The sequence below is a fragment of the Scyliorhinus torazame genome, chromosome 1 (genome assembly GCF_047496885.1).
Source record: "Scyliorhinus torazame isolate Kashiwa2021f chromosome 1, sScyTor2.1, whole genome shotgun sequence".
Classification (NCBI taxonomy): domain Eukaryota; kingdom Metazoa; phylum Chordata; class Chondrichthyes; order Carcharhiniformes; family Scyliorhinidae; genus Scyliorhinus; species Scyliorhinus torazame.
The window spans coordinates 291,439,120-291,452,285 of NC_092707.1; the positions used below are offsets into that span (position 1 = coordinate 291,439,120).

The 13,166-nt window shown below is 46.9% G+C and overlaps 1 protein-coding gene across 5 annotated transcripts in view; it reads left to right on the forward strand.

Annotated features, from left to right (window-relative positions):
- The window catches only part of utrn (utrophin), a 770,758-nt gene that overhangs the window by 692,931 nt on the left and 64,661 nt on the right, over positions 1-13,166 (forward strand). For all 5 annotated transcript variants that reach the window (XM_072507465.1, XM_072507476.1, XM_072507484.1 and 2 more), the window contains 2 exons: positions 1,909-1,994; positions 11,805-11,962. In XM_072507465.1, the coding sequence (XP_072363566.1) occupies positions 1,909-1,994; positions 11,805-11,962 (244 nt within the window). The remainder of the gene's footprint in view (positions 1-1,908; positions 1,995-11,804; positions 11,963-13,166) is intronic.

Genomic DNA, 13,166 nt, shown 5'->3' on the forward strand with positions numbered 1-13,166 from the left:
TGTGGTTCTTCTTTGCCCACTCCAGGACCTGCTTCTTCTTCTGGAACCTATGAAAGGAAATAATCACTGCCTGTGGTGCCTCATTCGGCCGAGGCTTCTGCCTGAGCGTCCAGTGGGCTCTATCCAACCCCGGAACACCTCCTCCTCTCCCGCCAACCCCCCCCCCCCCCCCAGCCAAGAGAACATCTCTGAGAAGTACTTGCTTGGCCTTGAGCCCTCCACTCCCTCCAGCAGCTCCCCAATCCTGAGGTTCAACCGCCTCAACCTGTTCTCCAAGTCCTCAAAGTTTGCCTTCAGGTCTTTGTTGCTCTCCGCCACAAGCAGTATCTCCACTTCCAGCAAGGCTAACAACTCCATATTTTGCGACAAGGCCTCCACCACGTCCTTCAGTGTCCCGCCTTGCTCTTTCACACATACAAAGTTTTACCCAGTTGCTCTCCGATGAGGCCCAATGCCTCCTCGATGTGGCTTTAAATGACTCCTTCATCTCTGCCTTACTGCTCAAGTTGCCTGTCGGTCTGCTTCTCAAACTTTTTCTGGTTCCTGCACCATCGCCACAGCTAGCGTGTCTGCCATGATGGACGCGGCCGCCTCTGCCATCCTCTCTCCTTCCGGTTCCCTCGCTGAGCTATTTCGTCGAGACTTTCGACATAACTCCATTGAATAACTGCCATGTAGTTCGACCAGCTGGGTTTGAACACCAAAATCTCTGAAAAATGGGTAAAAGGGTTCAAAAACAAATACCCTGGTGGGAGCCATCTTTTGATGTCACCCAAAGTCCCCCTTCCTTTATTAATTTCTGTGATCATGTGTTGCTTTTTCAGTGGAGGATTGGCTGCATTATGCAGGGTAACCTGAAAAAAATGCCTTGGCTACACAAGCGTCCTGTGACATATGTCTCCCATGAAAAAATTCCTAATCAAAGAGGGAAATATTATCTGTTTGTAGCTGAACAATGACAGTGCGAGGACCTCCCTTAGTCAATAATATAGACCAGAATATTTATTGCCAGTTAAAAATGCTTCAGCTGCTGAGAGAATTCTGCCAACTCTTAACAATGCTCATAGGAAGTTGGACAGCGCTCTGTTCTTTAAAAATTCATGAACAGAATTTGGGTGTTCCTGGCTCAGCCAGCATTTATTCTCATTCCTAATTGCCCTTGAGAAGGTGGTGGTGAGCGGCCTTCTTGACCGCCGAATCTCTGTGGTGTAAGTACACCTTTGGTGCTGTTAGAGAGGGAGCTCTAGGATTTTCACCCAACAACAATGAAGGAATGGCAATATAGTTCCAACTCATGATGGTGTGTGGCTTGGAGGGTAACCTTCAGGTGGTCATGTTTCCATTTGTCTGCTGACCTTGTCTTTTTAGATGGTACATAGAAACCTCTTCCAGTAGGATTTTCAAATTGTAGATGATCACGCTGACCTTGTGCTTGGAAGGGAAATGAGCCAGAGTTTCCCACTCTTTCCCATTCAGTACCAGTCAGTAATCATCAAGCAGTTCCATTCCCTCCTCAACCTCACACAGTGAGAGCTGGTAACACAAACCCCTCTGAGACCTGATGTGTGGCTTTATACTGCTGTACTGGTTGGACATTATTTGAGTCTCAAGAATAACTTGAGACTCCCGCAAGGAAAGCTCATATATTAAATGCCACGTACAACCCCTTCAGATTGCAATACAAATCATTTCACACAGGTGGAGGAGGTAACGCAATATTTGTGAAGAGAAAGGGGTGGAATACAACCTCTAAAAATCTGATTAAGATCCTGAGGCCAAGTATATACTTTTAATTAAAGTGAAAGCATACTTGTCTTTTATTGCTGTGCATGTCTAACACAGGGCAATCAAAGTGGGCCTGTGCTCTATTCAAATAAGTGAAGCTAATCTATGAATTATCTTTTCCAGGGGGAGGAGTGGAAGAATTGGAGTGCTGTCTTTGAAAATTGGCTTGATGTGTCTATCGAAGGGTCACCTGGAGGAAAAATACAAGTGTAAGTAACAACTTGGCCACTGCAGATCTGAATGTGAGTACCGACCCAGTCATGGTCGATACAAATCTAAGCAGATGCTCAGTCACTATGGATGCAAACATAGCACTGGTGGCACAGTGGTTAGCACTGGTGGCACAGTGGTTAGCACTGCTGCCTACGGCGCTGTGGACCTGGGTTCAATCCCGGCCTCGGGTCACTGTCTGTGTGGAGTTTGCATATTCTCCCCGTGTCTGCGTAGGTTTCACCCCCACAACCCAAAGGTGTGTAGGTTAGACAGATTGGCCACACTAAATTGCCCCTTAAGGAAAAAAAATAATTGGGTACTCTAAATTTAAAAACAAAAGATACAAACATACGAATTAGGAGCAGGGGTAGGCCACCATGTCCTTTGAATCTTCTCTGTCATTCAATGAAATCATGGCTGTAACCTCAACTCCAAATTCCCGCTTGCCCCCGATAACCTTTCACCTTATCAAGAATCTATCACATTCTGAGGATATGGGGTAGATCATTTAAGACAGACGTGAGGAGAAATTTCTCCCGTCAAGAGTGGTGAGCCTGTGGAATTCACTATCACAGAAAGTAGTTGAGGCCAAAACATTGTATGTTTTCACTAAGCAGTTAGACATAACACTTGGGGTGAAGGACATTAAAGGATATGGGGGGGGGGGGGGGGGGGGGGGGGAGGTGCGATTAGGCTATTGAGTTGGATGATCAGCCATGATCATAATGAATGGCGGAGCAGGCTCGAAGGGCCGAGGGACCTCCTCCTACTCATATTTCTATCTGCATTTAAAATATCCAAAGACTCGCGGCGCTGAGGACCCGGGATCGATCCTGGCCCCGGGTCACTGACCGTGTGGAGTTTGCACATTCTCTCGTGGGTCTTACCCCCACAACCCAAAGATGTGCAGGATAGATGAATTGGCAACGCTAAAATTGCCCCTTCATTGGAAAAAAAAAAAGAATTGGGCACTTTAAATTTATTAAAAAATATATCTAATACCCAAAGACTCTGTTTCCATCGCCTTTTGAGGAAGTGAGTTCCAAAGACTGAGAGACAAATCTAGGCCTAAATGGGTGACGCATTATTTTTGAACTGTGATCCCGAGTACTAGATTCCCCCACATGCGGAAACATCCTCTCCACATCGATACTGTTAAGGCCCCTCAGGATCTGACATGTTTCAATCAAGTCACCTCTTACTCTCATAAACCCCAGTGGAAACAAGCCTAGCCCATTGTTCAGAAGACAACCCACCTAGTAAACCTTCTCTGAAGTACTTCCAACACATGAACACACGATGGAGAAGCCACTCAGTGCCTCGAGCCTGCTTGTAACTTTAATCCCACATTCCTGTCTACCTCCAATAATCATTCCCCCCACCTCACACTTGTTAATCAAGAATCCATCTAGCTCTGCCTTAAAAATATTCAAAGACTCTGCTCCCACTGCCTTTTGAGGATCTGGAAGACCCAGAGACTCTCAATCTTCCTGAGAGAAAAAAAAATCAGTCCAGTAAATCTCCTCTGCACTCTCTCCAGGGCTTTAACATATTTCCTTAAATAAAATGCCCAGAACTGAACACAAAAAACTCCAAATGTGGTTTGATCAATGATTTGTAGAGGTGCAGCATCACTTCCTTGATTTTATATTCAATGCCTCTATTAATAAACCCAAGGACCCTATAAGCCTCAGCAACTGTTTCAACTTGCCTGGCCACCTTCACAGAATTATGCACTAGATCTCCGAGGTCCCTCTGCTCCTGTACTCCCCTCAAAGTTGTACCATTGAGCCTATATTGTCTCCCCATGTTTCTTCTACCAAAACGCATTACCTCACGCTTCACTGCATTGACGTTCATCTGCCAGGTGTCTGCCCATTTGACCAACTTGTCAATGTCCCTCAGAAGTCACTCAGCGTCGTCCTCACAATTCATTATTCTCCCTGGCTTGTATCATCTGTAACTTTAGAGAATTTGCCCTGAACAACCACCTCGCAATGATTTATATAAATTAGAAAAAGCAAGGGTCCCAACACTGAGCCCTGGGGAACACCACTTTCAACTCGTGTCCAGTCTGAAAAATGCCCATCTATACCTACCCTCTGCTTCCTATTGCATAGCCAAATTCTAATCTATGCTGCCAAGGACATATCAATTCCAAACATTTTTAATTTCAACCTGCCATGTCGCACTGTATCAAATGCTTTCTGAAAGTCAAAATATACAACATCTATGGCACTACCTTCATCCACTGCCTATGTGACGTCGTCAAAGAACTCAATTAAATTTATCAGACATGAATTGCCCTTGACAAAGCCATGTTGACTGTCTAGTATTAACTTATTTTTCTCGAGATGTATATTTATCTCATCCCGTGTTATGGCCTCCATCAGTTTTCCCACTATTGATGTCAAGCTGACAGGTCTGCAGTTTCCTGGGTTATCCTTTCCCCTTTCTTATACAACAGTGTCACATTTGCAATTCTCCAGTCCCCCGGGACTAATCCTGTGTTCAGAGAGGCCTGGAAAATTTATGTCAACGGCTCCGCAAAATTACCTCTCTCAGCAATGTAGGATGCATCCTATCTGGGCCTAGCGACTTCTCTACTTGGTGTGCTGCCAGCTTTTTTAGCACCTTTTCTTTATCACTATGCTGCTCAGTTGCTCAACACGCACATTTTCAACTGGACCATGTCACCATATTCTAATTTGGTAAAGACCAAAGCAAAGTACTCATTTAGTACCACTGCCACACCCTCCACTTCAGTGAGCAATTTACCTTGCCTGTCCCTTATGGGCCCCACTCTATCCTTTTACCATGTTTGAAGAAATGTTTGCTATTTGGTTTAGCACAGCCTGCCATCCATTCCTCATGCTTCCTCTTAGCCTTCCTTAGTCCAGCCTTAGCCTCTCTCCTGCATTTGAGATACTCTTCCTGATTTCTATTGCTATTATTATTCCAGCATGCATCATATGCCTCTTTTTTCTTATTTTAACACCGATATCATTAGTCATCCAGGGTACTCTAGCTTAGATACCCCATATTTATTTCTCATGGGTACATACCTAGCTTGCACCCTATTCATCTCTCCTTTGAAAGTCTCCCATTTTTCATCCACTGGTTCATCCACCAAAATGCGTTTCCAATCAACCTGCTCCAGTTCAACTTTTAGACCTCTAAAATTTACCCTTCTCCAGTCTGGAATCTTAATCTGAGATTGATTTTATCCTTTTCCAACTTTAATATTGAATCGTATTATATTATGATTGCTATTTACCAACTGCTCCCCCACTCTGACGTTCTCCACCTGCCCTGCGTCATTTCCTAGCACCAGATCCAGCACAGCTTGCTCCATGGTAGGACTGGAAATATACTGTTCCAGAACGTTCTCCTGCACACACTGCAGGAATTTCTCCCCTTTCGTACCCCACACTCTACCCATTTTCCAGTCTATCTAAAGAGATAAGAAACCCAATTTTAAAAGATGATGACTATTGTATTATTATGCATTATCAATGTAAGGCCTTTTAAAAGTTATACTTGACTTCAGTTTTAATTTAAGTAGGAAGTGTATTGTATTATAATTCAGAACATGATGTCTGTCCTTGTCTAACCTTAGAACAGTGCCAATGGGTTTTTAAAATATTGTTGAAGAAGTTAAAGATGTGCTTCTTAAATTACTTTTGAAATGTTTAATATCTATTTACTATTTATATAACCAACCTAACACTGGTTGGGAGTTCATATTTGTATGTGTAACGAGTTTTTGTGGTGTTTGCTATAGATTGGTGTACTTCATAATCTGATCAATATTTACTTATTCGTTCCTGTTGGCACAATGGGTGAATGTGTTTTTCTTTGTTATTCTGCTTGTGATGGCCTGAATTCTAGAGTTAACCAGTGGAAACCAGTCACCATCCAACTTCAAAGTACAATAGTAAGATGCTCACTGTATTTGTTATAAACTACCTTATGGGCAGGGGCAGATTTTGAAGATGAATTGAAAACAATTGTCCCATAATAACAAGCTTAATTCATGACCTAAGGTTCCATTTCTGACCAGTTCCTCATCACAACAGCATTTTACATGTGTGGCAACAAAGTGAAAAATATCCCTTGCATAAGAAAGGGTGCACATATAAGCAAAAGGTGCAATGGTGAAGAGGACAAAGAAAAATTAGAACTTTAACCTTTACAATCAAGAAAGAAATTGTTGGCTTCCGGGTGCGGCGATGACCAGCTAAGTCGCACGTTTCGGCAGCTCCCGGTGGAACGGACTTTTGGGCTCTTAATATGAGCCCCAACGGCAATTTTAACGGCTAAAAACACTGTGCGGTAAACCAGAAGGGAATTCCCCCTGGACACAGATGGAAAAAGGAGGGGAAAGTGGCCGGATTGCGGAGGATCCTCAAGAGCAGCGGCAAGGAAAGCAAGCACAAAGCAAGATGGCGTCGGAAGGTGGCCGTCTAGTATGGGGCCCTGACCAACAAGAGTTCCTGCGGCGCTGTGTGGAAGAACTTAAAAAGGAGATGAAGAAGGAGCTGCTGGCCCCAATATTACAGGCGATTGAAGGGCTAAAGGAGGAACAAAAGACCCAGGAGCAGGAGCTTCGGGTCGTGAAGGCAAAGGCCGCTGATAATGAAGACGAAATACAGGGCCTGGTGGTGAAGACAGAGATGCACGAGGCACAACACAAAAGGTGTGTGGAAAGGCTGGAGGTGTTGGAGAATAATGCGAGGAGGAAGAATTTAAGGATTCTTGGTCTTCCCGAAGGTGCGGAGGGGGCGGACGTCGGGGCATATGTGAGCACGATGCTTCACTCGTTAATGGGATCGGAGGCCCCGACGGGCCCATTGGAAGTGGAGGGAGTTTATCGAGTTATGACGCGAAGACCAAGGGCTGGAGAAATACCTCGAGCCATAGTGGTGAGATTTCTCCGATATAATGACAGAGAGATGGTCCTCAGATGGGCGAAGAAAACTCGGAACAGTAGGTGGGAGAACGCGGTGATCCGCGTATATCAAGATTGGAGTGCGGAGGTGGTGAGAAGGAGGGCGAGTTTCAATCGGGCCAAGGCGGTGCTTCACAAAAGGAAGGTCAAATTTGGAATGCTGCAACCGGCAAGACTGTGGGTCACACACCAAGGGAAGCACCACTACTTTGAGACGGCAGAAGAGGCGTGGACATTTATTGTGGAGGAGCAGCTGGAATAGGCGGGCCAGAAAAAGAACGTTTGGGACCCCATTAGGGGTGGGGCCAAGTGGGAAACGCGGGCTTTGTTCCCGCGCTATGGTAATCATGGCGGGAACAGGGAAGCAGGAAGGAGGGGGCCTCGCACAGTGGGGGCCGAGGTCAGCCAGAGTTTGCTGACTTCTGGGAGCAACATGGGGGGTGCAATTATGCTAGAAGAGGATCTAGCGGGGGGCGGGGGGGGGAGATTAACTGGGTTGCTGCTGCTGGGGAGAAGGGCGAGCTGGTATGGGGTGGGGTGGTCGAGGCGGGAGGGCGCCGTCGGGGGGAGATACGGCTACGTGGGAACCGGGTGAGGAGCTGGATTAAAAAGGGGGATGGCTAGTCGACAAGGAAGGGGGGGGGGGGGGTAAAGAGCCCCCCCAACCCGGCTGATCACGTGGAACGTGAGAGGGCTGAACGGGCCGATTAAAAGGGCACGGGTACTCGCACACCTAAAGAAATTAAAGGCAGATGTGGTTATGTTGCAGGAGACGCATTTGAAACTGATAGACCAGGTCAGACTACGCAAAGGATGGGTGGAGCAGGTGTTTCATTCGGGTTTAGACGCAAAGAACAGGGGGGTGGCTATATTAGTGGGGAAACGGGTACTGTTTGAGGCAAAGACCATAGTGGCGGATAGCGGGGGTAGATATGTGATGGTGAGTGGCAGATTGCAAGGGGAGGCGGTGGTTCTAGTGAACGTATATGCCCCGAACTGGGATGATGCCAATTTTATGAGGCGAATGTTGGGACGTATCCCGGACCTAGAGGCGGGAAAGTTGGTAATGGGGGGAGACTTTAATACGGTGCTGGACCCAGGGCTGGACAGATCGAGGTCCAGGACCGGGAGGAGGCCGGCTGCAGCTAGGGTGCTCAAGGACTTTATGGAGCAGATGGGAGGAGTAGACCCCTGGAGATTTAGCAGGCCTAGCAGTAAGGAGTTCTCGTTTTTCTCCTATGTCCATAAAGTATATTCACGGATAGACTTTTTTGTATTGGGAAGGGCGCTGATCCCGAAGGTGACCGGGACGGAGTACACGGCAATAGCTATCTCGGACCACGCTCCAAATTGGGTGGACCTTGAGATAGGGGAGGAAAAAGAACAGCACCTGCCCTGGAGAATGGACATAGGACTATTGGCAGATCAGGGTGTGTGTTTAAGGGTGAGGGGGTGTATTGAAAGGTACTTGGAGCTTAACGACAATGGGGAGGTTCAGGTGGGAGTGGTGTGGGAGGCATTGAAGGCAGTGGTTAGAGGGGAGCTGATATCTATCAGGGCACATAAAGGAAAGCAGGAGGGTAGGGAAAGGGAGCGTTTGCTGAAAGAAAATTTGAGGGTGGACAGACGATATGCGGAGGCACCGGAGGAGGGACTGTACAGGGAAAGGCAAAGGCTACATGTAGAATTTGACTTGTTGACTACGGGTAATGCAGAGGCACAATGGAGGAAGGCACAAGGTGTACAGTATGAATATGGGGAGAAGGCGAGCCGGTTGCTGGCCCACCAACTGAGGAAGAGGGGAGCAGCGAGGGAGATAGGGGGGGTGAGAGACGAGGAGGGAGAGATGGAGCGGGGAGCGGAGAGAGTGAATGGGGTGTTCAAGGTATTCTATGAAAGATTATATAAAGCTCAGCCCCCGAAGGGAAGGAGAGAATGATGTGCTTTCTGGATCAGCTGGAATTCCCTAAGGTGGAGGAGCGGGAGAGGGCAGGACTGGGAGCACAGATTGAGATGGAGGGATTGGGAGCATGCAGGCGGGGAAGGCCCCGGGACCAGACGGATTCCCGGTGGAATTTTATAGGAAGTATATGGACTTGCTGGCCCCGCTTCTGACAAGAACCTTTAATGAGGCTAGGGAAAGGGGGCAGTTGCCCCCGACTATGTCAGAGGCAAAGACATCGCTCCTCCTAAAGAAGGAAAAAGACCCGCTGCAATGCGGGTCCTATAGGCCCATTTCTCTTTTAAATGTGGATGCTAAGATTCTGGCCAAGGTAATGGCGACGAGGATAGAGGACTGTGTCCCAGGGGTGGTACATGAGGACCAGACTGGGTTTGTGAAGGGGAGACAGCTGAACACGAACATACGGTGGTTGCTAGGGGTAATGATGATGCCCCCGCCAGAGGGGGAAGCGGAGATAGTGGTGGCGATGGATGCCGAGAAAGCATTTGATAGAGTGGAGTGGGATTATCTGTGGGAGGCGCTGAGGAGATTTGGCTTCGGAGATGGATATATCGGATGTGTACAGCTGCTGTATAGGGCACCGATGGCGAATGTGGTTACGAATGGACGGGGGTCTGATTATTTCCGGCTTTACAGAGGGACGAAGCAGGGATGTCCCCTGTCTCCGTTATTGTTTGCACTGGCGATTGAGCCCCTGGCCATGGTCCTGAGGGGTTCCAGGAAGTGGAGGGGAGTGTTTAGGGGAGAAGAACACCGGGTATCTCTGTATGCGGATGATTTGTTGTTGTATGTGGCGGACCCGGTGGAGGGGATGCCAGAGATAATGCGGATACTTGGGGAGTTTGGGGATTTTTCGGGGTATAAATTGAACATGGGGAAAAGTGAGTTGTTTGTGGTGCATCTGGGGGAGCAGAGCAGGGAAATAGAGGATTTACCGCTGAGGAAGGTAACAAGAGACTTCCGATACTTGGGGATTCAGATAGCCAGGATTCAGATAGCCAAGAATTGGGGAACCTTGCACCGGATTAATTTAACACGATTGGTGGAACAGATGGAGGAGGACTTCAAGAGATGGGACATGGTGTCTCTGTCACTGGCAGGTAGGGTGCAGGCGGTTAAAATGGTGGTTCTCCCGAGATTCCTCTTTGTGTTTCAGTGCCTCCCGGTGTTGGTCACGAAGGCTTTTTTTAAGAGAATTGAGAAAAGCATTATGAGTTTTGTGTGGGCCGGGAAGACCCCGAGAGTGAGGAGGGGGTTCTTGCAGCGTAGTAGGGATAGGGGGGGTTGGCACTACCGAGCCTAAATGATTATTACTGGGCCCCCAATATTTCAATGGCGTGTAAGTGGATGGGAGAAGGGGAGGGAGCGGCGTGGAAGAGATTGGAGAGGGCGTCCTGCAAGGGGACCAGCTTACAAGCAATGGTGACGGCACCGTTGCCGTTCTCACCGAAGAAATACACTACAAGCCCGGTGGTGGTGGCAACATTTAAAATTTGGGGGCAGTGGAGACGGCATGGGGGAAGGACGGGAGCCTTGGTGCGGTCCCCGATAAGAAATAACCATAGGTTTGTTCCGGGGAGAATCGATGGGGGATTTGGAGCATGGCAAAGAGCTGGGGTAGTACAATTGAGAGATCTGTTCGTAGATGGGACGTTTGCGAGTCTGGGAGCGCTGACGGAAAAATATGGGTTGCCCCAAGGGAATGCATTTCGGTATATGCAACTGAGGGCTTTTGCGAGGCAACAGGTGAGGGAATTCCCGCAGCTCCCGACGCAGGAGGTGCAGGATAGAGTGATCTCAGAGACATGGGTGGGGGATGGTAGGGTGTCGGACATATACAGGGAAATGAGGGACGAGGGGGAGATCATGGTAGATGAGCTGAAAGGGAAATGGGAAGAAGAGCTGGGGGAGGAGATTGAGGAGGGGCTGTGGGCTGATGCCCTACGTAGGGTAAACTCGTCGTCCTCGTGTGCCAGGCTAAGCCTGATACAATTCAAGGTTCTACACAGGGCGCATATGACTGGAGCACGGCTCAGTAAATTTTTCGGGGTAGAGGATAGGTGTGGGAGATGCTTGAGAAGCCCAGCGAATCACACCCACATGTTCTGGTCATGTCCGGCATTACAGGGGTTCTGGGTGGGGGTGGCGAAGGTGCTTTCGAAGGTGGTGGGGGTCCGGGTCGAGCCAAGCTGGGGGTTGGCTATATTCAGGGTTGCAGAAGAGCCGGGAGTGCAGGAGGCGAGAGAGGCTGATGTTTTGGCCTTTGCGTCCCTAGTAGCCCGGCGCAGGATAGTGCTTATGTGGAAGGAAGCCAAACCCCCCCGGGCGTGGAGACCTGGATAAACGACATGGCAGGGTTTATAAAGGATCTGGGCGGGCTCTTAGGGATGTCATTGTATATGTATAGACATTTGTTATAGGTAATGTATACTGGACTGTTGGATTGTACCTTTGGAGAGTAACTATTTTTGACAAGGCAGTTGCCATTTAGTTTTGTTTTTGTTTCTGTTTATATATTATTTATTTACTTGTTTAATACATTTATATTGCTTTACTGTTGTTTAAAAGAAAAACTATGTACTGTTATGTTTGGCCAAAAAATCTTGAATAAAATATATTTTAAAAAAGAAGAAAGAAATTGTTGAAGGGACTTCCTCAGAGAAGCATACAATATTGTATCTAAACAAACACATTTTTTTCAAAGTTGATCGCAAATGTAGAATCAAGGATCAAAAAATAATGAATTTATACTCCCTATCAGTAGAGAGAGAAATGTTTAATATCTTATACAAAGCACAGTAATCGAGGTAAACACATTGAATGCATTGAATTCTCAACTGCCTCTCTTAAGATTAGCAAAATCAGTATTTTTCTTATTGATAAATTTTGCAGATCTTTTCAAACAAGTAGCTGAATCCACTGATTCGTGTGACCAACGAAGCCTGAGCCTTTTGCTTCACGATGCAGTCCAGATCCCTCGGCAACTGGGGGAAATAGCTTCATTTGGAGGCAGCAACATCGAACCAAGTGTCCGCAGTTGCTTCCAACACGTAAGTGTGCTCTACTCCAGTTTCTAAAGACAAGAGCGTACAACAAAAGACCATCTTCAATCCAACACTAATTGATAATGTCAATCAGACTGACCTAAGGATAGTTCATAGGGTAATGCCACTTTGTAAAGTTGAGATCAAAGCACAATTATTGAAGCACAGTGGAGGAAGTTTTGCTGTGTATCTGCCTGTGCAATCACTGACCTGGAAGTGTATGATGCTGACACTGGTAACCTTAAATGGCAAGAGTCCCATTCTTCACGACTGACATCGCTCACTTTGGTGTTAAAAATGCTTCTCAGGATCTGCCCGAGATTGCAATTAAGTTGCAGATCGTTTCTATTTGTAAAAGGGGGTGAAGGTTTTTGAAGAACCTTTTTTTAACAAATAAAGCCACTTACAACTTTTTGCATGACCATTCATCTTATTTCCTTGTTCTTTCGCATTCAACCAATCCACAACTCTATTCAAATATTGTTGCACTTATATGGGAGCAATTAGTGAGTGGAATTTTCCCATACTGCAGTTTTCAACAACAAATGTCTACACAAGATTTCTGGGTGATCTGTTGCCTGTATCACATTGCTAGTTAACCCCTCCATTTACTACACCTCTGGTCGGCTGTCTTTGTGGCAGTTATTTAAGTGCAGTCTATCTCTACATTATGCATACACTATCAGATAATTCTGCCTAATTCATTGCAAAATTGAGTTGTATCTTAAACTTACATATATATAAGCGTTTTATGACGCCTCTGAGACACATCTTGAACCCCTTTTCATAAATTACATTTTGAAGTACATTGACATACCTCAGCAAATGCATTAACCAATAAATGTGCAGCATTAGAACATAGAACATACAGTGCAGAAGGAGGCCATTCGGCCCATCGAATCTGCACCGACCCACTTAAGCCCTCACTTCCACCCTATCCCCACAACACAATAACCCCTCCTAACCTTTTTGGATACGAAGAGCAATTTAGCATGGCCAATCCACCTAACCTGCACGTCTTTGGACTGTGGGAAGAAACCGGAGCACCCGGAGGAACCCACGCACACACGGAGAATGTGCAAACTCCACATAGACAGTGACCCAGCGGAGAATCGAACCTGGGACCCTGGCGCTGTGAAGGCACAGTGCTAGCCACTTGTGCTACCGTGCTGCCCTTATCTCATTATCTCATAACTTGCAACAAAATGAT